The sequence below is a fragment of the Macaca thibetana genome, chromosome 1 (assembly GCF_024542745.1).
Source record: "Macaca thibetana thibetana isolate TM-01 chromosome 1, ASM2454274v1, whole genome shotgun sequence".
In the NCBI taxonomy this organism is placed as follows: domain Eukaryota; kingdom Metazoa; phylum Chordata; class Mammalia; order Primates; family Cercopithecidae; genus Macaca; species Macaca thibetana.
The window spans coordinates 154,961,378-154,988,325 of NC_065578.1; the positions used below are offsets into that span (position 1 = coordinate 154,961,378).

Below are 26,948 nucleotides of genomic sequence, written 5' to 3' on the forward strand. Positions count from 1 at the left end.
ACCACGTAGGGGCAGCTGGGCTTGTGGGGTTTTAAGACAGATGAAGTTGAAAGAGGCTGTTGAGGAGAACTGCCCCATTGGTGTTTTCCTGATGGGAGGGTTAAGGAGAACAAAATCGTGGAGAGAATGGAGGATGCAGGAAGAGCCCTGGAGAGGACATCAGAAAGCCCTTACTGAAGTCCACACTGCCACTTCCTAGATGTGTGACTTTGGGCAAGTCTCGTAAACTCTCAAAGCCTTGTTTCCCCAAATATAAAACCGGGGTAATTATCCTCACCTCATAGGCATGCTGTGAGGCCTCAGCGAGGTGTTCTATGTAGGAACACTCGGACGCAATACAAACATTCTCTAAACACCGGGTACCATTACTTCCTCCCATCTGAGACTTAGTTCCTTTTCCTGGGTAAGAGAACGTAAGCTATAAGATGAATGAGGGCTTGGGTGCCCCCACTAGAGATCTGCTGGCATGCCAAGGATGCCCAAGCCTCAGGCTGAGAAGGAGGGAGGCCAGGTGACTGCCATGGTCCTCATTCGCTACATGGCTCCCCAGGCCTTAGAAAAGAGGCAACATTAATCCCTCCATCTCCACAGACCTTTGCCAATCATTGCAGCAAATTCAAATGGAAGGCAGAAGAGAAGCGGAGGGTCCAGCAGCTTTGGTTCCATCCCTGACTTCCCGCCCCAGAGGCCTCTCATCACTGTAATTCCCCTGGCAAGGCCCCCACCTAAGCCTCTTTGCTAACAGAGTATTTTTAACCTGCCACCTCCTTGCAGCTTTGCCGATCTGCAGACAAGGGTCCCAGTGAGATAAGAGAATCCATTAGTGCCGCTAGAGTCAGGCAGTGCCTGCTAAGTACGTCCTTAGGAGCTCCCTCCTCTGCCCCCAGGGAGCCACTGCCGGACTGACACCCAGGGATCTGAAGGCGAGGCGGGCTGGGTTTGGCGCCTGCGTGAAGGGAGCTCCAGCTTCTTCACTCAGCCCAGCCTCTAAAACAGAGTTTTTATTCTCTTTCTTAGGTGTTTTCAAAGATGGTCCCTGCCCTGTCTTTTTAAGGAGCCAAATTATTCCACTTCTAAGGGTATCAGATACCTTCATCTTCCCTTTTCCCTCCAAATTCAGTGGGGATTTGGAAAGAAAGTATCTCTTAGAAGGTGTCTGGAACTGGCCCTTGATGGAAGACACCACCAAAAAGCAACTGGTACTAAACCTCCCTGTGAGAGGGAAGGGAAGGAAGGCTCACCTCTGCTCTTACCTTTTGCATTAGGGCATGGGGAGCAAAGAACTGCCAAGTCCTGAACAGGGTTCAGGGAGTGGGGGTAGAGCTCTTGTTTCTCATCTTGCGCCTCTGCAGGTAGATGGTGGTGGTGAATGGGGCAGAGGAGGGTTTGGGGGAACAAAGAAGAGGCAGAGGTGGATTGGGCTGGGAGGGGCTTGCCCAGGAAGGGGAATCACAGATCTCTTCCTCTGCAGCCTGCAGGGTTAAAGGTGTCCCCTAACCAAATGCTCTCTAATGGGGCACACACACGCCAGCCCCTTCCTTCTAAGGTCAATTTCCATGCTAAATTGTTCATTATTGCCATGCGGCAACACTGTTTGGAAGCATCAGAACCCGTAAGTGTGGGCAAAGTGGACAGGTGAACACATGAATACATCTGCCTTCCTGTGCTCCATGGGGAGAAGCGGCCCCTTTGTGGGAGGCAGTGATGAGATCCCATCATGCTGACGCCCAAGAGTGGGAGAAGGGCATCCGACCCAGAGGCAGAGATCATCAATTCATTTAGCAAGGGTTTATGGAGCATCGGCGTGCCAGGCACTGTGTTCAGCACTAGGGACACCGAACTCAACAAAACACAGGATGGTTGGGAGAAAGGACACCAGCAAGTGGTTGCACAAATAACTGTTTATTACATGGCTGGCCAGTGTTGTAGAGATGTCCAAAGTCCAATAAGCATCATGGAAAGCTGTAACTAGGGAACCAGAACTACTGGGAGAAAAGGGATCAGGAAAAGGTTCCTGGGGAAGCAATATTTAAGCTGAATTGCAAATGCTTTGTCAGCCTCGCTGTCTCATCCCTAATATGCAAGTTTAGAGCTCCCTACCCCATGCCCCTTGGGGCAGCCCATCCACGTTTCCCACCAGCCATCCCAGGCACAGGTCAGCTCTCTGACTCCCCTACTGCTCCCTCTCCCTCATTTCCCACATTGAGTTTGTTGTCAAATCTTGTCTGTTCATCTTTTCCCTCACCTGCCCTCCTTTCCACCTCCCCGCCCCAGCCCAGGCTGAGACTTTTTTATTATCTGTTCTTGAACTTGTGCTGGCTCCTGCCCTGCCTTCTCTAAGTTAGCTTTCACATTTTTTATATCATTTAATGGCTCTCTGCAGCTTGTAGGTAGGGTACAGCTGAGTCTCTTGAGCAAGGTCTTGGCATCCCTCCACCAGAAACACTTCATCCCTCCCTACATCCCTTCCCCATGCCACTTCTGCCACACTCACACCCTGTTCTTCCAGCTTTGTCAATCCCTCCCTCTTCCCTAAGTGCCCCCGTGCCTTGGCTCAAGCTGTCCCTGCCATGCCTCCCTACTCTCTGCCGGAGGAAGTGCCCTGTCCTTTCAGGCTTAAGTTATATCACACCTCCTCAGTGAAGCCGTCCTGATTTGCCCCTCTGTAATCCCACGTTTCTTATCATTGGTTACGGCACTTAGCAGAGTCAGCCATGTCTGTGAGTTGCTTATATTTCTTGGTTAAAGGCAGTGTGCACAGGGCTGAATGTTACAGACTTTGGAGTGGGATTATTTGAGCTCAAAACCTGGCTCTGTTCTTACTAGGAGTATAACTTTGCACAAGTTACTTAACCTCTCAGTGCCTTACTTTCTTCATCAGGCATACAGAGATAACAGTAGGACCTACCTCATAGAGCTGTTGTAGGCATTTAATGTCTTCAAACAGGTAAAGCACACGGAACAGTACCTGTTTGCTGTTGTGTTTATTTCATAGTTTATCTGCCTTCCTTGCCTGATTGTGAACTCCTGGAGGTCAAGAAGCATGCAGGATTCATTTTTGTACTCCCCTAAAAAGATTTTGCTTCTCACCATAATCTCCTCAAAGAGAGAAGCACAAAGGGCCAAAGCTAGAAAGGACTTCAGAGCTCACCTTGAGTAAATGCTAACTTTGCATATCAGTCAACTGAGGCCCAATAAACTGAAGGACTTACCCAAATCACACAGCTAGAAACAGCTCTCAAAACCTAGCAGTCAGGAATGTAATACCCAGGTCTAGCTCACTTCTCTCCTGCTCCCATACAAATGCTATTTCCATCTCCTCTTCAGAGAAGAACAGATGGTTAGTGTCATCTCCAGTCTTTCCTTGGCATATCACTGAGCCACATTTTCCAATCATCCTCAGCCTTCTGCCCTGCCTGCTAATGGATGTCAGCTGTCCCGAGCCCTTTGGCCTTTCTTAATGAGGCAGGTTTTTCTACCTTCCCATCAGGGTGCTGTGGTTCTACACACGGTGCTGCGTGTTCTTTAAACAGAGAGCTCTAAGGAGCTACAAGCAGGATTTGCACTTGGCCTCAATGGAGACTCCAGGATGAAGAAGGGGAGAGATCAAGTCAAGGCACACACAGGCTGGCTCCTGCTCCCCGTCTCCTCCCAGCACCTACCCTGCCAGGCACCCAGGCCACATTCAGACTCCTCCTTTTACTGTGGATTCGATACAATCTGGAAAATGCATTAAACATGACACAGAGTAGTTGACGCGTAATTAATAAAGTACAGATTTTGGCTGGAAGCCTCAACTTAAAATAGCACCATGACTGTGAAGAAAGGGAGGGCAGGGGAGAGAGGCTGGAGATGCATGCGATGAGAACCAAGACCGTTACCTCTGAGAGTAACAGGACCACTTTTCCCTCCAAAGCACCCTGAAATTAGGGAGGGAGGAGAAAGATAACAATTTTTTATATTATTATTAATGAGATGAAGCTGAGGCTCGGAGAGGCTAAATGTCCTGCCCAAGGACACTTGTGCACCACAGGACAGAGCCTTTGCCACTCATCCATGCCCTCAGGTGGTCAGAGTCCACCATTTGCGTATTAGTGAATTACTCTCTCATGAAGTTGCACATTTCAGGACTGTTTTTAATTTGAGAGATGTTTTAATGGCATTTTGAGACTGACTGTTCCCTCACTGATTCTCCTGAGAGGCTGGAGGGAGCTTCGCATTTTCTTTGAAGAAGCAAAAAATAAAATAAAGCCTTTTCTTCTGCAAGCACATTCAGAGAGCCCTTTGCTACAGTTAACCAGCCTTCTGGTGTAAGGGGAGAGGTGAGAAGGGGCTTGAGGAAGGAGAAGGAGAGGGTAGAAAAGGCTTCTGTGGTTCATTCAAATGCTTGGGCCTCAGGGGCATTCTCTATTGAAGCTGGATCCCTGCTGCTTTCTGCCAGAGATTCCAGACTGGTTTTCTGAAGCAAAATGCAAATTTCAGCCCAACTAATCAACCCTGATAAGACAGCATCACCTCCAGCCTGCCAGTCATTAAAAAGGACCCAAGGCAGACCTGGGAGACTAGGAGCAGCAGCTCTGGGTGGAGGAGGCTGAAATGGAATGTTCTGGAAACTCCAGAAGCAAATCACCAGAAAGCAGAATTTTGATAACAAAGGGGAAACCGAGGCAGGAAATCCTGATGTGATTCCCTCATGCCACTTGCAGTAATTCCTTCCTAGCTCTACAAGGTAGAAATGAACTTGATCCTTTTAAAACAGCAGTGGAGAGATGAGGACGTGTAAAAGTCGATTATATTACAAGGCCCAGTGGGCCCTCTCTGAGAATAATTAATCTATGAATTATGTGACATAGGAAAACAGCACTGGTTTCTGTGGCATGATCTGTGTTGCATTTGTTTCTGTGCCCCAAAGCATAAATGCTATCCTTAACACATAGTAGGTCCTCAAAAATGTTTATGGCAAGATTCAGGAGACCGAAACCAAATCTGTGCTCTAAACCTCCCAGAGCCTTGGTATATCTGTCCACAGAATGGGGATAAAGAATGCTTGTCTTTCTTCCAGCCTGTTAGGCAGATTGAATGAGATGATGCTGCCCGTGTGGAAGCCACGCAGCAATAAGATGCAGTTGGGCTATCAGATATCTGACTGCCTTGTTCTACCTAGTTCTGTGTTCTCCTTTCTTCCCTCCCATGCCTGGGTCAGGGCCAGCTAGACTGATCTGGCAATCAGAGGGGCACAAGGAGTATCTCCACCCCCGTGGCTCCCCTTACAAGCACACTGTTCTCAAATATTCAGAACTTGAACCCAGAACCTTATACAGCTACCCTTCCCAGGGGGAAATAGTTCAGGGCTCCAGAGCTAGAGGCCCAACTGTCAGCTAAATTCCCCACACGAACCCTTTCTACTTCTGGGCGGCGGGGGTTGTACTAATGAAGGGAAGAAGGGACACAGAAAAAACATGCTATCTATCTCTAGTAGCAGAAGGAGTGAGGGAGGCTCTGGTGGGAGAGACGGGTTGGGTTTCACTGGCATTCCATAGCAGGCCTTCCGCGTGCAGCTGAATCAGAGCTGAGGGAGCTGCCGAGACCAGAGGAGCCTTACAGTCGACTGTGGGCAAACCTGATAGCCCATCTGGAATCCATCCATGGCCTGGCTCCCTCCCCCATGTCCTGAGCTCACTGCAGAAGCCATGGTGGGGGAGCAGGGCCAGACGCCTCAACCAGCAGGCTGGACAAATCCCCCAAGTGCCAGCCCACCAGCCCCTGCTGCCCCCTCCCTGGCTCTGGAAGCACAGGTTCTCCCTCCCACACACCAGCCCCTCGATTCAGTTACTGCCCCTTCCTCTCTGAGAACCAGAGTGAATAATCTTATGGCTTTGAGTAACACAGAGAGGAGGAAGCAGCATCAGAGATCCGGCCCTCCTGAGGTTATTTAGAGGCCTGATAATACCAGCTCCAGTCCATGTCAGCAAGAAGTGCAGGTGGGCGTCACGGTAGCACCAGACTTTCAGATCTTCACAGAGGAGTTGACCAGCCCTTGACTGTCAGAGTCCTAAATGCCCTTGGATGGCTGGTGTCCCCAGTCTCCTATGACTCTAACATCCTAAATGCCCAAACTCTCAAGACAGGAAGAGCAGGAGCTGGAGGACATGGGATTGTGCGAAGAGCAGGCGCAACCATCTTCCCGGCAGCCATCTTCCTGGAGCCTGGTACTCGAGCATCCGCTCCGCAGAGGTTTGCTTGGTGATTTTGAGCTTTCACCAGGACTCAGTTCCTCTTCTGTGGGAAGATACTTCCCCCCACAGGATGATCATGAAGATCAAAAAAGAAAAATTAGGTGGTACAAACAAACAAAATATCGTTACCTTCAGCCTACCCTCAGCCCAGCAGATGACAATGCGGTGCCTATTATGTGGACAAAGGACAGCACTGGCTGGGAGAATCCACGCCCAGCTCTGAGGAGCCTTCCCTAGAGCCTCTAGGGAAGGGGTTTCCCCATTTTCCTGGCATTTCTCCCACTCCCTGGTTGATTGGAGTCATGGTGGTTTTGTTGTCACCTGCCATATTTTAGTAACATTTGACCATCGTCCAGCTAGCCTGTGGGGGTGGATGCCTATACGGCTCTGCCTCCCTCTCCCATGCAGAGAAGCACAGTCCTCCCTGGGAGAACAAAGGAATGTGCTTCCTGGGAATACTCCTTGCCCCGTGTGCTGGAGATAGAGCCCACCGCAGGGCTCCGCCACAGGGAGGATCCTGAAAGCCAAGAAAAGCGACCCATTTGTTGGAGAAACTGACAGGGTCAGAGGCAGCTCAGACCACCTGTAGGGAATCAGGCCCTTTTGCCCACCACAAATCTCTTTTAACAACAAACTTTGAGAACAGCCTGTTTTCCCAGTGCAGCTTCCTGCATAGTGTTTGCCTAATCTGTCTGTCCAAAATCCCTCTCCAAACAGGAGGTTTCCTGCCCAGCACTGGCAATCAGAGAGCTAATTATCTGGGATTAGAGATGGCGTTGTGGGTGGGGGGGGTTCCTTTTAATTACAGGAAAAAATTAGTCCAACTAATGTTGGCAAGGCCACTGGGATTAGAATGGAAGTCCAGGTTTGGGCACAGGTCAGTTTGGGAGGTGGTAGAGTTCCCGTGCTCCGGGGCTGTTGTCTTCTGCCCTTAACTGCCTCTGCAGTCTGGGGCAGACAGGGGGAAATGCAGGTCTCTGAAGAGCTTTTCTCTTGGGGATCTTGGGGAGGTCATGTGTATGTGTGAGAGTGGAGAAAGACACAGGGAGAAAGGAGCAGAGGCAGCACAGAGAAAGAAACAGTGTATGTAGAGATTTGGGGATTGATGGGAGAGAGACAAGGAAGGGAAGGAGAAAGAGAGAGGCAGGTGGGAGTTAAGAGGAGACTTTAAGTAAAAACAGACAGAGGGACACATGTTTCGAGGACCACCATTTCTCTCCTCACACTCACTGTGGGCTAGCATTTTTGTGACTGTCTCTTTCAACGGAGGACGAAGAGAAAGGCATCAGAAGCTGTACCTAGGCTTCTGTCCTCCCTCCTTCCTACCTTCCTTCTTTCCCACTTCCCACCCTCCTTCCTCTAGTGTCCAGCACACTGGCCTGGTTTCACAGCACACGGTGCAGGTGAGGAATGCTTTGGCCTGGCTGGGGACAAGGATGGCATGGAGAGCTTGGACTCCGCTGGGCTCCCAGTGATCTTGAGTCTCCTCTGTGGCCTGAAGATGGGGCTTTCTGCCAAACGGTCTTGCCTTCTCTCCTACGAGAAGAATCTCTTGGCCAGAAAAGCGTTCATTCATTATTTATTCATTCTTCCATTTTACAAATAATTACAGCGCCTTATTATGGGCCAGACCCATAGGAGTCTGGATTTTTATTAGTGCAGTGGAATACAAATCAACCACTGGCTTTCTGTTTTGAGTGGTATCTCCCCACCTCACCCCTGTCATCCAGCCCCTCACTTACAACATCCTGAGAGTAGCCTAGACCCTCACTCAGAAACATCCACTGGCCAACTCCTCCTTGAAGAGGCAAAGGATATAAGCACAGAGTAAAAAGACCCGAGAATATTTTGAGGCAGTTTACAACAGGTACAGATTCATAGGGTACAAAGAAAAGACCTGAGCATAATTAATTGCATGTATTCATATCTCACTTCTTTCCAAAGAAGGAATTAAGATGACTTACAACAAAAGATTTGGCCAACATGGAATGATAACTGTCTTAGAACTAGAAAGGCCAAGCCACAAAGGGAGTAGAAACACATGTTACCAAGAAGGTCAACATAGGCACCAGGACCCAGCATGAGATTTGGCCTGAGTGTCCCAGCAGCCGAGTCATAAAGGGAAATGAAATGAGCTAGAAATCTTTACACTTTGAGAGAAGGCAGTGTTCCTACTTTTTAGGACAATTCCAAGACATTACATTCTGTAAGTGATTTATCATGTGAGACCTTGTACAGACATCAGGACAAGAGTTTGACATCCAAATCAGATGCTTCTTTTATATGGCAATTTCTTGTATTAGCTCCCGACAAAGTGCCCAGACTGTGACTTCCATGCAACAAGCAGCATTCAATGCGTTATTCTCATGGAGTAACAAACACTAAAAAATAAGTTCCTGAGGCTGTGAAGGAAAGGGAAGCTTGCTGGTTAGGCTTTTGTGGTCCAAGTTTGCGGCTTTCTGGAGCTCTCACTTGATTCAGGGATAGAATGCAATTTTTAAGCACCCTGTCATGCTTGGCACTCTGCTAAAAGTTGAATAAAATGAACTACACAGATTCAACTTCTACATCTGGGAATTTATAATTTATGTTGGCACTTAGATGAGGCTCAGACAGCAGAATAAGAGCATTAAAATGACAGACAGTAAGATGTTAACATTATACACAAGACAAAGGTGAGTGTATTTTAGGGAAGTAAATGGATTAATAAAAGATTTTATAATCAAACTGACTCAAGTTTGCATGCCTTTCTACTACTGACTGGCTGTGTGGCCTAAGGCAGTTACTTAACCTCTCTGAGTCTCAGTTTCTTCATCAGTGAAATTGGTTTTGGGTTTCATCAGTGAAATGGGTTTTGTAAATGATTTGCATGTAAATCATTTACATAAGGTGCCTGGTGTCCTGTCCAATTCGTCATATGTGCTCAATAGGTGTAGCTATGCTTACACTCTAGGATTGTTAAATAAGGATGAGTTCCTAGTGGGGAGAGAGGAGCAAGAGTTTTCTGATCCTCTCCAGGGAAGCTGAAGACTCATTGCCTCTGTTGACGAGCACCCCCAAAGCCGTTTACTTCCTAATAGTCAGGATGTCTAAGGCTGAACAGGAAATATTCCAGCATAGGTCATCTCAGGTACCGGAGAAACCTCTCCCTTTGGTCTGTTTCTATCACAACTTAACTGGGAAACCCATAACCCTCCTTTCTCTCACCCTGCTTTCCCTACTTAGGAAACACCCAGGACTTAGACTTTGCTGCACCAGGGTCATTATTTAGACCATCCTTCCTCACCAGCCACACAGGCTCTCCATTCCTTAAGAATCGGGTACTCCTTCACTGCACTTCACAGGGAGGTCCTGGTGTCAGGCAGAATGAAGGGCATTAACTCCCACCTCTCCTGGAGGGATCCCTTTGTCCAGATTGGTTGTCAGCCAGCCCCAGGCAGCCTCCAGGCTATAGCAAGAGGGGGTGAAGATGGGAAGCCATGTGACGCTCCCCTGCACACCCCACCACACCCCCCTGACAGCTGGAGCCCAGCATCCCATGAGCCAGAGCTGGGCAGGGAGGGTGGGGCAGATCCAGTGCAGCCAGGTGTTGGGCCAGGAGTCAGGCAGGCCCCAGGCGGGTCCTCCAGGCACACCCCCTTGGTCTCGCCCTCCCCATCCTCACCCCCGCTTCTTTGCAGCTTCTCTGATACTTTCCAACTTACTGCCAAATTGTCAAAAGCTATGAGAGGCAAAGTGCTGTTCAGTTAATGATTCCAGTCCCCGGAGAGGTGGAGCACTCTTTTAAGAGAAAAAAAATTCTAGAAGAGTGGGGGTATGGGAGGGGCAGAACGAGGGATGCTTTAGTACTTTACACAAAAGCCAGGCTATAGCTCCTTTCAGTGCTTTTTAAGGAGCATATTAGCAGTGGGTAGGTTTGCCCCGAGCTGCCTTCTCTCTGTGGGTGAAGGACTGGAGCCTCCCCCTTGCTTTTCTCTATTTCACAAAGTGAAAAGGGTCTGAGACAGAAGGCTGCCGTCCTTTCGGCTCAGTGGCTGCGGCCCTCTGTGTCCCCAGCACTGGTCCTGTGGAGACCCTAGTCAAAAGACTCCTCCTTGCTCTGAGAGAGGCTGCCTTCAAAAGCAGGCTGGAACTGCCACCATGCAAGGGGCTCCCGCTCCACGCACCTGCTGCCCTTCTGCTGCCGCCCCCTCCTCCTCCCCGGAATCCTGCTCCCTTGGAAAGGACAGAGGAGGAGGTATCAGTTTCCCCCATGTCCCCCTGAAGAATTTCCTCCCTGCCCAATTTTCCTCCTCAGTCTGGTCCCACCCAAGTCTATGAATCAGAGATAAATCAATCCAAAATCCCTCTCCTTCATGCTTTCCTTTCCATTTTCCCAAATGCTTTCACGTTCCTTATCTCATTTGTTCCTGCCCCTGCCTTGTCACGCTGCATGTTGTGTTACCAGTTTTGTAGATGAGGAAAGTGAGAATTAACTCCCTTGACTGAGTGCCCCTGTGTGGCCTCCACCCCAGAGAGCTAGACATCAGCCTTCACTGGACAATCAACGTCTATCGGAAGGGAAGATGGAAGTGCAGGGCTTGGAAGATCTAGAAAGGAAATCAGAAAAATCTATGAAGAGACTGCCCAAGGTGACACTTGTACAATCTCTAACTTCCATTGTCTCTTGCTGTGATCTGGCTTGGAGAGGGGAGAATTTTTTTAAGGTTATTTTTGTTTTGAGTTGGTCCTAGTGTAGCTCCCTCGGTTTAGTCCTCGGTCACCCACCCACATCCTCTGCAGCCGATGCCACTTTTTGGGTGCGGTGATGTGGCTGCCCAGGCCCAAGAGCACATGACATCCTAGGTAGTGCCAACTTCTCAGGGGCCAGGAGGATTTGGGGAGGCCTGAGGAGAAGAATAGAGGCTGTACTTTGCCTACTGTTGAGCACACTGGATAGTCTGAGAATGCTCAGAGTAGAGGCAGCACAAAGTTCCTTCCTCACAGGGCCAAGCCTTGCGTCTGTCCTTCCCACTCTGCAGTGAGATCCGGGCACCTGCTGTACTGTACCCAGCATCAGCAGAGTCTTCACGCTGGCACTCTGCCCAGCAGCTGTGGGGCGTTAGCACAAAAAGGGGGTGGGCATCGAGGACAAGCAGGTGTCCAGCCAAAGAGAACAAGGTGACCGGGGAGGGTCTTGGAGCAGTGATGGCGAGGAGCAAAGAGAGTCCATGGCAGAACAAGCGGATCGAGACAATCCTTACTCGCCACCCCACCCCCACCCCACCTTGATTAGAGTGATCTGGCCCCAGAAGAATAGCAATGAATTAATTAGAGGCCTGTTTTCATGAAGCAGCTCATTATTAAAGCCCCTCTCCTGGGAGTGGAGATGGGAAAAGGTGTGAAGATGACAGCTATTCAAACAGAATCTTTTAAAACAGCTAGACCCTCCTCCAGCTGTCTGTTCTGCCCTTGGGCTCTGCCAAGCAGTCAGACAGACCAGAGCACACAGGGTACCCCTGGGCTGGCTGCCGGGGACTACAGGGGATGGAGGCTTTCTGGCCTGACTTCCCTTCCCTCCCTTCTCCTCTTACCCTGCTCCTCAGACCCCAACGCTGACCTCATCTTTGTGACCTCAGTCCTTGCTTTCCACCTGTCTGAGCCAGCAGGGCTTCCGCTTAGTGGCTCTGGAGTTCTTTTCATAGCAGTACCTTGAGTGTTTATATTACTGTCCTCCTAAGAGCTGTCACCAGTCCACTGGGGAGCCAGAAAAGATCATTTCAACAGAAACAAATGTGGATAGTGTGTTTACACGCCAGGTTCCGGAAGATTTCGGGTGGGTGGGATGGCATGGAGCAAGATTTCCTCTTTCTCTGCTCGTTTTTCTCTAGTGATGGAAAAACAGAGGCCTAGAAAAATGAAGACCCAACAGAGTTCAGATCCTGGCTCTTTTGCCTACCAACTTTGTGACCTTGGGAAAGTTACTTCACCCTACTATGCCTCAGTTTCCTCATCTCAGCCTTAGGGATAATAGTAGTGCCTACCCCATTAGGTTGTTGTGAGGATTAAATGAGAAAATGTGCATAAAGTCTTTAGCATGACATCGAACAATAATAGGGGTTCAACCAATGTGAGCCGTGAGTAAAGTTCGACTCCTGCCCAGTCTCAGCAACAGGGATTCCTTCATTCCATCAGCCTGTGGTACTGAGAGCCTACTGTGTGCAGGGCAGTACCAAGTGTAGTAAGCCATATGAAGCTGTACAAAGCATGGTTTCTTCTCCAGGAGCCTTTTTTTTCTTTTTTACTATACTTTAAGTTCTAGGGTACATGTGCACAAAGTGCAGGTTTGTTACGTATGTATACAGGTGCCATGTTGGCATGCTGCACCCATTGATTGTCATTTACATTATGTATATCTCCTAATGCTATCCCTCCCCACTCCCCCACCCCACAACATGCCCTGGTGTGTGATGTTCCCCTTCCTGTGTCCAAGTGTTATTGTTCAATTCCCACCCCACCTATGAGTGAGAACATGCGGTGTTTGGTTTTCTGTTCTTGCGATAGTTTGCTGAGAATGATGGTTTCCAGCTGCATCCATGTCCCTACAAAGGACATGAACTCATCCTTTTTTATGGCTGCATAGTATTCCACGCTGCATATGTTTACAAGTAACTGTGCCAAGAGACATTCTAGGTGCTATGGGAATCCCAAGGAAGGATTGGTGCAGGCTTCATGGAGTAAGTGGCATTTGGATAAGGCCTTGAAGGGTGGTTAGAATCTAGGAGGTAGAATAAATTGTCAAGCAAAGGCATGAAGACCAAAAAGCTGGGGATGCAAATTGGAAAATGGTGAGAAGACCGTGTTAGCTAGACCCCTGAATGACAAACTGAGGAGTATGAATTCTTCTAAATTATTAAAGGGGACAATTGAAGGTGGGGTGTGTGTGTGGGTGTGTGTGTGTGTATGCATGAATACGTGCCATGATTTACTTTTTTTCAGTATTCCAAAAGTAGTGTATGTTCATCATAAAAAAAAAAAAATTAAGAGACTGAGATAAGCAAGAGAAAGAAAATTACAAACACCTGAAATTTAAGGATTTTGCATACAGAAAAGGCAGGATCAAACAAGTGTTTTAAGAAGATTAATCTGGCAGTGTTCAGTAGAATAGATTAGAACAAGAATATGCTGGAGGCAGGGAGATTTCTCAGGTTATTGCAGTAGCCCAGATAAAAGGCAATAAAGACTCAGCCCCAGCTCACTAGCAATGGGAAGAGAGATTCAATGGCATGGATGTAGGCTGCATTTCTCTCGGTTACCATGGGTTTTCTGCACCATGGTGGGCACATGCCACATGTGTGTGTGTTTTTAATGACTTCTTTTAAAATCTCTGGGAGTCTCCTGCATTTAGGCACAAGCCCAGTGTCAGATAATGGTGCTCAGCGCTCTCGACCTCCCTTCCCATCCCTACAGCTGGAAATGCCATCCTCAGTGTTAATCAAAGCAAAGATTACTGTTCCAGATTATAAAATGCAAGGCAATCTCAGGCCATAGAAAAGAATGAATTAATTAAAGAGAGTAATAACCCTCTTAAACACCCCATCCTTTGCTCCTTTCTCCAGACTGCAGGTGGCCTTCTTTGTCACAGCAGAGGAGACGGCTATATGATCTATTTTGTTCGCCAGGACTTATCTCCAGAGGCACCCAGTGCTTTTTAAATGTAGTTTTTAGTCCTAATGTAGTCATTGTCCTACTGTTTAACTTAGAGAAAGCCTAGGCTCTGGAGGGAGGCAGAATAAAAGAGTTCAGGCTTTGGAATCAGACAGACTCAGCTTCAAGTTTCGCTCTGCCACTTTCTAGCTGTGTGATCCTGCAATAGGCACTTAACATGTCTTTTTCTATAAAATGGGGATGCCTACCTCAGTGTTTTGAAGAGTATTCATGTTTATATCCCTAACTTTTTGCACATGGGTTGACATAGAATAGATGCTCAATAAATGTGTTGAACTAAATTTATAAAGAGAGAGAAGCTATTTGAAAGCACCATGTATATCCAGTCCCAGGAAGTGCTAGTTTCCTATTCCTGCCCATTTTTGAGGAGTGAGACGGGCATTTCCAAGGTAGTTAACCTGTCGATACGCCTAATTCCGCCAGTTCTCACCACACCCTATTCCAGAGCTTGGTGAGAAAGGCTGCCCTGCACTCCCCATGGACTTGAAAGAGTGGCTGTAAATCATTCCAGTTCAAAAAGCCTAAGAGGTTCAATTCTATACTGAAACAACCAGGGCATCTCTAGGAAAGGAACCCGTGTGCAGTGTCTTGAATGGAGATTCCGAGTGCCCACACTACTAGAACTTGGGGTAAACAAGTGTTCAGATTTGGCAGAAGTTCCTCATTATTCTTTATTAATTCCTCCTACCACCCCTCCAGCTACACACCCCCAACTCTATGTGCTCCATGTGAATTATTGCTTTGCTTCTGCATGATTTGATTTCATCTGAGGCTGCTTAATGCTTCGGCTGTCTCCGCTGTGTTTATCTTATTGTTTCCCAGAACAATCAAATGCTTCCTCTGCCCCTGGCAGCTTTGTCTTGTTCCTAGAGCCTCCTGACCTGCCCAGGCCTAGAGTTGGAGCGGTGTTTAAAGGTGGGGTTGGACTAAGGCCTGAGCCCCATGTTCCTGAAACACCCAATGTAATTCACCTCTCATAAGCTCTTGTCCTGGCTCTTGGAGTTCAAAATTCTCCAAAAGTAGAACCCAGAGGTCTGGATTCTTTTTGCTTCTAGCTCTTTGTGTCACTCCCTCCTTAGTGACAAAGGGAGAGACCCCAGGGATGGGGTGCTGGTGCCTTTGTGAGTGTAGTTTTTCATTAACTGTAGGAAGGCATGGAGCAGAGGCCACTCCTCTTAGTTCTATGAGCAGCATGGATCAGTGATGGCTTGGCCATCCTCATCCACACTTATCTGATGAGGGAGCAGAGACGCCCCAATTTAGAAACAGAAAACTGGTCTCTGGAGCTCCTCACCAGCCAATCTCCCCACCCTAACCTTTGAACACAGACCTTACTCATAGTAAATGCTCAATAAATAGTCATTACATCTACAGTCTTTACTAGTCAGGCTATTAATTCTCATACTGTCCCAAGATGCAAAAGTCCAGAGAACAAGTGAGTCCTCTGGGGCCTCCTCCCCACATTCCAGGAGAAAGATCTCCATGGCCTGGCCCCCTGAAATCCAGGACTCTCTAGCCCCCATGCACCCTGCTATTAGCTCCACCCACCCCTAGTTGAATGTCTAGGGCAGACTCTTAACATGCACAGAAATAGAAATAATTGTACATGGAAATGTCAATCTCCAGTGTCAACCGAAGATTGGCCGACAACTCATTGGGGACCAGTCCTAGAAGCACTGTGTGTGTGCATGTGCGTGTGTGTGCGTTTGTGTGTGTGTGTGTGTGTGTAAGGGTGGGCGCAGCAGAAATTCTCAAAGCTTAGAACATCTTAACAACCTCCTTCCCCTTCATGGACAAGAGAGACCCTCGTCCCTGTTTCCCTTCTTCTTCTCCTCTGCTAGCTCAGTGCAAACCACAGGCCAAGTTTTCCAGGCTCCTGCGTCCCCCTCCAATTAGCCAAGCATTTAGGGCCAGGCTCCTTGCTGTCCTCCAGGGAGCCTGAGCCTGTTGAGTTGTGACTCTGCAAGCTTAGTTAATGTTTTCACAGCTCGGAGGGTGGGGCCAGCAACAGGCACCCTGGACTGCCACCGCTGCCGTTTCTGCTGTTGAATGTGTATGTGAGAGCGTGTGTGTGTATGTGTATGTGAGTGTGTGAATGTATGTGCAGGATAGAGGGAGGAAGAGTCTCAGAGACAGAACTTACCAAAGACTTAAATCTATAAATAATTCGGGTCATGAAGCTCTACAAAAATAACCTTCAGCTCGAATCTTCTCTCGTAGCACCAAATGCTCAACTGCAAATACACTGTCTCATTAGCTCACTCCCAGGGTCAGCCTCAGCAGCACCAGGCTCTCTCCACCTTTCACCTCCTTAAAGGGCTGAACACACACACACACAATATACATACACCACACTTATACACACATACTGCATACACACACCACATACAACGCATATACACCATACTCATACAACAGACTTACACACACCACACATACATACATATACAACACATACTATACTCATACACACTCACAACACATACACACCACATTTATATACACGACAGACTTATACACACATACCACATACACACACACCACATACATACACATACAACACATACACACCATACTCATGCACACAACAGACTTATACACACCACACACATATATATCACACATACAACACACATCATATACATATAACAGACTCATGCACACACAGCACATACACATCATACACATACACACAACAGACTCACACACACACCACATATGTACACACACCACACATGCCACACACATACACATTCACATGCCACATATATGTTAATATATGCCACAAAAGCGTAGAGTCCTCAGGTGAACAGAGGTAGAAGCAAGTGATAAAGGCCTTTCCTGAAGTGAATTTGAAGACATCAGATGCTGAGACCTGCTGAGAGTGATGTTCAGTCCTCAATAACTCTGTGTCAAAAGTCTCATCCTCTCCAAATGCTCAGGTCTGAGAGACCAAGTTTCTAAGAAATCTGAACTCAGATGTAACAATCTGAACTCAGATGTAACAAGAACAGCTTTATATTTATATTACACTGTACATTTTCCAAAGAACTCACATTTCCACTCATGCATTTTGTCTTAGGCCTCACCTCCTCCAGGAAGTACCCCCTCAGGGCCTCCTTCAGGCCAGGTGAGATGCTGCTCTGCCCCCTATGCTGGTCTCCATGCAAACCTCTTCTCACAAGGGGTGACCCCTGTGTTTGTGAAGACCAGTTAAATTGTCCATTTCCCCATCCCCAGGCTTCCTGAGGGGATCCTTACCCTTTATCACGTATCTGCAGCTCCTAACACAGGCCTGGCTCATGGTAGGCACATAATAGATGAATACTGGACAGTACTGACATTCATAGCTAATAACTCATTTTACTTTCACAATATCTTTTTTGAGCTAAGGACCGTTACATCCCACCATTATGGGACAGCTACAGAAACTATTACATAAACAAGTGAAATGACTTGCCTGAAGTCACACAGCCAATTGAAGAAAAACTTAGGATTAAATCCCAGCCCTCCAGACATGATCCAGTGCCTCCCTCCGTGTGCTGATGCCTTTCAAACCAATCTCTTTGCTACTAAGAAACCCAAGAAGAAGATTCCCAATTCTACTGCTCATCCATAGCTCTTGCAAAACAAACAAACAAACAAGCAAAAACTATTAGTGCTACTACTACTACTACTAATAACGTGATACTAGAGTACCAAATTGCAAGTAAGGGCTCCATAAATTAGGGCTAACTGGAGAAGAAATCGAAGCACAAGAAAAGGAGTTTAAAGGGGGCTGCAGGTAAGCGAGTTAATTGGATATGCTGATTGGAATTGGATATTCAAGAAAAGAGGCTGACATTAATTTCTGTCCAGACATAGCTGTAATTTAAAGGAAAGGTACTAATAGGGTTACTATTTCATTCTCATTTCAACTGGAGGACTGGACACTAAATCTCTGCTGGATTTTACCTCACACACTCCTGCCCCAAAGCCAGCCCTGATAAACTGAGTTTTATGCCCCAGGTAAGGCCCCCCAAAATTAGGTTCTGAGTTTACTGTTGTCCCCAAGAAATAGGAGATTGTCCCACTTTGAACTTGGGATCCTAAAGGGGGAAGAGCGGATGAGGGGGAAATGTGGACTTTTAGATGACCCATCTACTTTGTTGAGTGGCAAGGGCAGCTATGTTTGCCCCATATTAGCCCCTCTTCAGAGAATTCAGGCTCCAGCTGTGAATCTTAGTTATGCCACTCTCCAGCTGTGTGATCTTGGGAGGGTCGCCTAACACTCCTGTGCCTCTGAGTTTTTATCTATAAAATGGGATTAAAAATAGTATTTACCTCAGGAATGCTTGGAAGTGTTAAATGAGATCATTTTTGTTAAGTACTGTGACAGCACGTAGCGCTGTGGTAGCTATTATTAAATTCTTTAGGTGAAAAGAACCTTTCAAAATCCAAGTCTATCCTACTGCCTTCAGGCCGGGCCAAATTTAACCATGAAGCAAAAGGGGTTATCCTGGGTTTAAAACCCTCCTGAGGAGATTACAGTCTCCTATAGTCACCCATTCTATAGTAAAGTCTCCAGTTCTTACTAGAGCTAGACTAAATGTCCTTATGTCAGTTTAGTGGCTCACACCTGTAATCCTAGCACTTTGCGGGGCTGAGGTGGGAGGATCACTTGAGCTCAAGAGTTTGAGACCAGCCTGGGCAACATAGTGAGACCCTGTCTCCCTTCAAGAAATTAAAAAGTAGCCAGTTGTGGTGGTGGACACGTGTAGTCCCAGCTACTTGGGTGGCTGAGTAGAAGGATCGCTTGATCTCAGGAGCTCAAGGCCTCAGTGAGCCATTATTGCGCTACTGCACTCAGCCTGGGTGGCACAGAGTGAGACCCTGTCTCAAAACAAATAAGTAGTTTAGGCACATTTTGAGTAAAGACTGTCACTCTCTTGTGTACCTTGTGCTACCTGGCTGCTGAGCCTTGTCCAAGCAAAATAGCCTGCATTGGCCGGGCGTGGTGGCTCAAGCCTGTAATCCCAGCACTTTGGGAGGCCAAGACGGGCGGATCACGAGGTCAGGAGATCGAGACCATCCTGGCTAACATGGTGAAACCCCGTCTCTACTAAAAAAAATACAAAAAACTAGCCGGGTGAGGTGGCGGCGCCTGTAGTCTCAGCTACTCCGGAGGCTGAGGCAGGAGAATGGCGTGAACCCGGGAGGCGGAGCTTGCAGTGAGCTGAGATCTGGCCACTGCACTCCAGCCTGGGTGACAGAGCGCGACTCCGTCTCAAAAAAAAAAAAAAAAAAAAAAAGCCTGCATTTCCACCGAGGTCAAGTCTTCCCAGAAGAGGAAGTAGATCCCAAATAGAAAAACACACTCCAGTGACTCATTTCACCTCTCCCTGTCACCTCCCTCCTCTGCCCCATCTCCAGTATCCTCCGCTGCTTGGTTGGATTTTGGGACCTGTGCAGCTTGGTGTTGGATTGCATATAACGGATGGTTCAATTTATTGCTGTCACTTTGTGAGACACCATAGAATAGACTTAATTAGTTGGCTTTTAAAATCCCACTCTTGTTTTGGGACTCCTTGACCCTCCCCTCACCACTGGCCATCCTGTTTCTGGCAAAGACAGAGGACAGCTTTGAAACCCAAAATTTCCTGTCCAAGACAGAGACATGCGAAGAATCACAGACTTGAACTGCATTAGCAGCCTTCTTCCTAGTCACTTCCAAGGCGTTCTCCCCATCAGCCATGTGCTTTCCTCTGGACCCCACCAGCTGGGGCTGGTTTGAGTCCCAGTTCCACCATGGATTGGAAGCTTTGAATGGAAGAGTTTCGACAAGATTAGCTCCAGTAATTTTTATAAGTCTATGATTCTCCTGTGATAGGTACCCAGCAGATTGCTTCTTCTAGTTATTCAGAGAGGAACACTGAGGCTCAAAGAGGTAACTCACCTAATAGTGTTCCATTATGTAAAAATCAAGCCCCAGGGAAGAATAGAGTCAGAATGGAAACCCAGGATGCCTGAGGCCCAGACTTATACCCTGCACTCATTGGTGTGTTGCCTTAAGGGAGCAAAGGGGATCAATGGAGGGGAAAGATCTCTGCTGCCCAGGGGATCTGCTGCCTCCTCTCTGCCAGCCCCTGCCCCACCTTTTTCTCCTTGACCTGGCCCCTACTTTCCATCTTCTCTGACACCCTCTAAGTATCTTGAAAGCTGACTCAATCTTGGGGCAGAGAGCATGGATCGGGGGGTGAGTCGGGGAAGTCACAGACTTCTTGGCCAATATCACCTTTCTCCCCAGGGATTTAGACTGAATGAAGTAGGATAGCTTAGTTCAGGTTCAGTACCAACAACATTTTCTGTTCTGGTTTGGTTTTAGCTCTGACATTTGAGACTTTGTGTAGGTTTGATTCTGGCTTCAACTGGTTTATTAAAAGATTGGGGTTGCAGACAGGGAAAAAAATGAAAACCTTCAGATTAGGTCTCTGATTCAGTAAAACATTAATGGTTGGGATTGGTCCTGACCGAATGCAGCAGAGTATGTGATGATAAGTTGTTTTTGGTTCAATTCCAGCTCTAATCTTGCCACGGGTACCATCTGGTCCCAGGGACCACAGAGGAAGGGCCATCGCCATGGCATTCATTCTCTCTTCTGACTTGGTGTGCAGGCCTTGCTGAATCCACACAAGGGTTCAGGCTCTGGGAGAGGGTAGAGACCAACGTGTAGGAAAAGGCAGATGAAGAATATTGAAGTGCCGTTAGCATGAAAATAGCGGACTATTCCAGCCAGCAGAGGGTTAACTGGCCTTCTGGGGCAGGAGATCCCAGACCAGGCCTGAGGGAGGGGCCTGGCTCTGCAGCTCCTGGGACCCAGCCCTGCAGCTGCTGGGACACAGTCAGCACCTTGAGGAGACTTAAATCTCCCTGGAGAGGAGTAGCTGTCACAGGGAGGGTGGGAGAAGCACTGACACACTTTCTCTTTAGAGGAGGGGCACAGTTCAGACTAAGGCAAGAAGCAGGGGCTGAAACCCCCATTTTATGGAGGCAGAAAACTGAGACCAGGCCAACCAGAAGTCATGACAATCACGTCTGCCCTCTACCTCCTGCAACAGCCCAAGAACTTTTGTGACTAAAAGCTATGATATTTCTGTAAGAGTCTTATGGAAATGTGGGTCTGTCTATCTAAGGGAGAATGTCAAGGGGAACCATTTTAATTGTGGGGCACTTTCCCAGACAGAGACCCTTGTTCCTCCTTCTGCTTGAATCTCCTAATCAGAGTTGCTCCAGGTTCGAGGGTGGTGGCCTCAGCCCTGTAACACCACTGCTGACTCTTACAGTCCCCTTGACCCTATGAAAATGAAACAAATGGTCTTCTAACAACATTTCCAGAAGGAGGGGCTTTACTGATAGATGACAAGGCAATAGCCTTGAACAGCAGGAAGCCCATTCACTAGGTAGAAAGAGGGCAAGAGTGGAGCTTAGGGGAAAGTCCCACAAGGGGAGTGATGAGGGATGGGAATGGCTGAGAAGAGTTTATTTGGTTCTATTGAGGTTACCTCCTCAAGTTCAGGCCCAGAAGCCTCCAAGTCACCGAACAAAGCAGGTGAGGAGGAGAACATGGTGTCCTTGCCTCTGGACCCTGACCTACCATTTTCATCCCTGGGGTATAGGCACAAGGGCCTCAGGCAAGAATCTGCTGTTTCTACCACCGGGGACTCCTGGGCCAGAGCTTCCCACCTCATGATGGACTCATGGTCTGTTTCCCACGCACCTCGAGTCCATCCCAACCCGACAGGTACAGACCAGTCCCTGGCTCAGGCCCCTCAAGTATGCAGATTCTTAGGACAGTAGAGAAATAGGAATGAAAGCTCTTCTCCCACTCCGCTAGCTCTGCAATCAATAATGCTGTTGGCCTTCCCCACTTGGCCAGTAAGAACTGAAAACACATCCATCCATCCATGCTTGTGTACTTGTTGTGGCATCAGGCATTGAACTTGGCACTTGGGATGAATAAGTCATGGTGCCTTGACCTGAGGAGCTCTCAGTGTGGTGGGAAGAAATAGGCAGAGGGAGAAGATGGTGAAGGGCACAAGAGATAATCCAAAGGGTGTAAGGGAGAAGAAGCCTTAATCTTAAAATCTTCCAGAAAAAATGTCTTTTGACCTCACTTTGATTCAGCCCTAAGGAGTCTAGGATATGCTGTCAGCTGGTGCACAGTTCATGTTCTTTCAACAAGCATTTCACAAGCATTCCCTTTTATCCATCGCCGGCTGTGTTCCCAGCCACATGCTAGTCCTCAGAGGGTTATAAGATAAATAGAAAAGATATCCCTGCCTTCAAAATGTTGACAGCACTTACACACATCTGAAGCAATTAGAGAACAATTCGAGTAGGTAGTCAATACATGTTAGCTAGTACGTATACAATGAACAAATCAATTGATTATAATCCTAGGACAAAATGTCTGGCCAAAAAAAAAAAAAAGGCATCAAAGTGGGAGCAATTAATTAGCCATTACAGAGGATGGGGAAGGCTTCGTGGAGGAGGTGGGGCTTCAGCTAGAGATGGACAGTGAAAACAGGCTGGGGTCATGAATATTGGTCAGCAGTCAGCTACTATGCTGGAAGAAAAAAACTAGAAAAACTGGAGGTGGGGCACATTCAGACCAAGGGCTCCCTGCCACCAACTTTTTGTATGACCTTAGGGACCTCTTTCCTTTGAGGTCAGCATTCAGTATAGGGGCCTAGATAGTACTTCTCAAACCCTTATAATAACATCATCAGCATCAGCTGGGGAATTTATTAGAAATGTACATTCTCAGCCCTCATGCCCACTGAGTCAGAAATCCTGGGGGTGGGCTTTGAAGTACATTCTACCAAACCCTCCAGGTGATTCTGAGGACATACCAGTGTGAGAACTGCAGGACTACCTCACTGCTCCTCGACCCTGGCTGCTCATTAAATTCACCCGGGGAGCTTTTAAGTCAAAGAAGATGCCTGGGCCCCACCCACAGAGATTGTGATTAATGGATGTAGCCCTGGCATTCATATTTTTTAAGGTTCCCCAGATGATTCTAATGTGCAGCCAGGGCTGAGAAGCACTGGACTAGATGACATCTCAGTCCTTTCTGACTTATTTTCCTAGGATGGGCTCGGAGAAGCTAAGCCAGGATTCCTGGCTCCCCACATCTCACAGGGTGGATTTGTGGACAGTCAGGGCATATGTTTGGGGGCTGAAAGACCCTCGTGGGATCCAAAAATCTTTAATCTCTTAATGAGCAGCTTTTTTGGTGATTTATATAAATTGTTCACCATTCCTTCATACTTGTCTGAGGCTAAGATACTGTGAACAGATGTTGACTTTCCCACCCCAGCCACCATGAAGGAGTGTGCATCAGCACACACTCACTTACACACACATACAATACACAGTGCTATAAATAGATGTACATGCACACAAGAATAACTGCATAGGGATATTCAAAATCATTCCCAAGGGTGTATATGCACACACAAATAAATCCACTGTCAGAAATCCCAGGCCCAGAACACTGAGACTGCTTGGGAAAGGATTCCTTTTGGTGGAAATTGGGCTATTTAAAAGAAGTGGCACTTCAGTCTATGGAGTAGTGATTGGGGGCTAGCAATGGTCTTCTGTAAGCTACCTGCTCTGGGCAGGGGCAGGTAGCCCACAGGGGGATACTGAGGGCAGATGCTGAGGACATCCTTGTTTCTCATACAGATTCGGGCCGATGGTCCCCCCCATGGTGGGGTCCAGTACGAGATGGTCTCTGTGCTCAAGGACGGAAGCCCCATCCTCCGGGACATGGCCTTCTCCATTGATCAGCGCTACCTGTACGTCATGTCTGAGAGACAGGTAAGTGCTAACAGCCATCTCTCCTTTCTAAACTCCAAGAAACTGCTGATAATCTGTCACCTTTGTTCAGAAACTGTTCAGTCCAAGAAGAGAGACCTCTGGGCTTGCAGCACAGGGGTCCTGAGAGAGGCAGAGTCCCTGTAGGCTTTTGCAGGGAGCTAGAGAGAAGCAGCCGGGGGCCAGCCACTTCCCGGAGGCTTCACTCTAGGCCACAGCCCCTGTCTCAGCAAGTGATGAACAGCTCTGCAAGAACAGGCCAGACTGCATGGAGCAGCTTGGTGTGATTAGGAGGTAGATTTACTGCTCTCAGGCCCACAGAGTCTGCGGCTCAAGGGAGCCAAAGAGGTGTAAATAATCCAGGCCTCCAGGCTGGGCCCACTCCTGGGAGAGGCAGACCCAAGATAGGGCCCCAGAAGGAAATAAAAATCTTGGTGTGAGTCTTAGACTAGTGCAGAGTATAAGCTGGCCAGCTCTGGGAAGCTGAAACCAGGCCTATGGAGGTGAGAAATAGACTTCCACCCTCAGTAGGGAAACAACTGAGCAAGTCTTCCACCCTCTGGGATAGATGGAGGCTGTATCTCCTGTGAATATGTGTGAGTAGAGAGAAGGCAAATGCAGAGAGAGCCATGGTGAAGGGAAAGAGAAGCAGGGAAGGCAGGGGATTCATGAGATCATTAGAGACCGACCCAGAAAGCTAAGCAAAGACCTTAGCCAAGCCTGGCACATTCCATTCACTCGGTCAGTGGGTTAATAGTTGTTCAGCAGCAGCAGGGGTCTTGTCATTTTTCTTAACAGGGTAAGTGAAATAAAAGTCAAAGAAATGAGGAAAAGGATTGCCAGTCTGTCCCAGCCGCTGAGGACACTGACTTTGGTAGAGCTGAAAGCCCAGAGAGCTTTCACCAGTTGCTTCCCAGCTCATGTCATTCTCAGAGAATTCTGCAAGAGTTCCAATTCTGCAAGTTGATCAAACTTACCCTTTCCAGAGCTCTCCTTACCTCCTTTCTTTTCAAATGTAAGGAGTCTGAATCAGGGGATGAGGGATGAGCAGAAGAAGTAAGGAAGAGACAAGTGTGCACGCGACAGCATTAAGGGAAGCAGTGATGCAGTTCTGACTTGAAAATTAGTTCTTGAGGACAGATGACGTAAATCATATGATAATTGCATGCAAATTACATCCAGATCCTCTTGAATCCACCTGTCTTTTTCATCTTCTTTCATGTGGCCTCTGCAGTTGAAGTATAAACAGGTCCAGATGGGAATTTCGTGGATCTGCAGACAGCTTTGCCTAACCTAGAGTGGGTAAGACAGTCTTGGAAATAAACACTGACCTATCATTCCAATGAAACCGTCAGTGGGCCTAAAAAGAACTATTCCTGGGCACATATTTATCGGGAACAAAGTGCTGGGAATCATCAAAATGAATGAGACTTAGTCACTACCTTAAGTTGATTGCAATCTAACAAGAGAGAGACAGGTACTCAAATAGCCCAATAACATAAGATTGAATTCTATACATGCTCTTTTATCCTGTTCTTCTTTAAGGGAAAATATTATTTGTTTAGTAAAAATGGTGGATACTTGTGATACAAATTCAAGCAATGCATACAGAAAAGAAAACAGCAGCAGGTCACCAAATCTCACTACCCAAAATATAACACCATGTTAACATTTGGTGAGCACCATTCCAGGCACTTACACAGAAATAGATACAGATAAAAGGACAGATGGGTAGATGATGACCTATATAGGTGGATAAAACGATGGGCAGAGATTGAATAGACGCGCATTTTATGCAGTATTTTTAAGAGGCACTGTGGGTAGCAGAGGACCAGGCAGGTAGCTCTGGGTAAGAGCTTTCTTAGATTCTCTGAGCCCAGCAAAGTGGGAAAGAAGAAGTGACCAATGAGACCTTAGTGGGACAGAGAAGGTACCAAGGCATACATTTTAGCTGCATATCTTTTTATCCAATGAGACGCTTTCTGAAAATCCATCCGAAATGTAACCAAAGAAGAGGGGCTGGGTCAAGGCTGGAGGCGGATGAGTGGGTTTCAGAGAATATAGTCACCTCCTAGATCCATATCTGACACCATATCTGAGAGCATCAGCCTGGCCACACCAAGTGTCCACGTAGCTTATCTGTAAATACCCCTCCTCTGTCCCACCTTCTGCTTCAGGTACCCAGTTCTTGTTACAATCTGCACCAAACAGAGGGATTTAGCAGTAGCCAGCCACAATGAGCAGAGATAGGAAGAACTTAACGTTTCATGCCATGAGCTGTCTCTGGTCAAGTGAGATATTAGTAGGGGGAGCTCCCTGTACCAGATGGAGCTGTGATTAGGAGGCAAAGTCTAAGGGGGAATTGTGGTGGAACTCTGAGACCTGTCACCTGGAGAGCCATAAATTATGTAGAAATAGGTAGCCAGGTGACTTCACCAGGGGCTGAGTCCAAAGATGAAAGCCAAGAACAGCTCAGGAGGCCCATCTGTCTGAGGCTGGCTGTGAGTTAAGTACTCACAGACAGCTCAGATGTCTTCAAGGAAGCAGTTGACTGTGTGGCAGGAGAAAAATCTGTAAAAATGAAGCCAGATGTCCTGGGTTCTAGTCCAGCTTGTGCTATCACTGATAGTAGAATCCTCTGACAGCTTCAGCTCCTCTTTTATAGCTGAGAGGAGTTGCATCAGATAACAGGCTTGTCTCTGAAGTCCACGGGTCTGATTTGGACTTCATTTCACCATTCTCTATCTGAGTGGACTTGCACAAGTCACTTAACCTCAGTGTTCTCACACAAGGTCAGTGTGAGGCTCAACTGAGACAACAAATGGGGAATTTCTTTTTATACTGCCTCACATGCCGCATTTTATATGGCCCCTTCTAACTCTCATGCCTCATGACCCCATTTCTCAGGAGTATGAAGATGGTGTGTGATGAGGAGGGGGTAGGGGGACATGACACAGCCAGTCATCCTCAGCCTGAGCCAGGAGATCTGTGTTCTAGGCCTGGCCCCACCTCTGACTTCAAGGGTGACCTGGGCCCTCAAATTCTCAGGGTCTCAGTTTCCTCATCTTTAAAGATGGAGATTATAAATCTAACTCTAAAGTCTCTTTCAGATCTTACAGAAATTTGTTTAAGGGCCTAGGACTGGGA

The 26,948-nt window shown here is 47.6% G+C and overlaps 1 protein-coding gene across 1 annotated transcript in view; it reads left to right on the forward strand.

The window, feature by feature from the left end:
* Window positions 1-26,948, forward strand: part of PLXNA2 (plexin A2) — a 222,696-nt gene that overhangs the window by 77,839 nt on the left and 117,909 nt on the right. Inside the window, exon 4 of the mRNA XM_050781525.1 lies at window positions 23,670-23,804. Within this exon, the coding sequence (XP_050637482.1) occupies window positions 23,670-23,804 (135 nt within the window). The remainder of the gene's footprint in view (window positions 1-23,669; window positions 23,805-26,948) is intronic.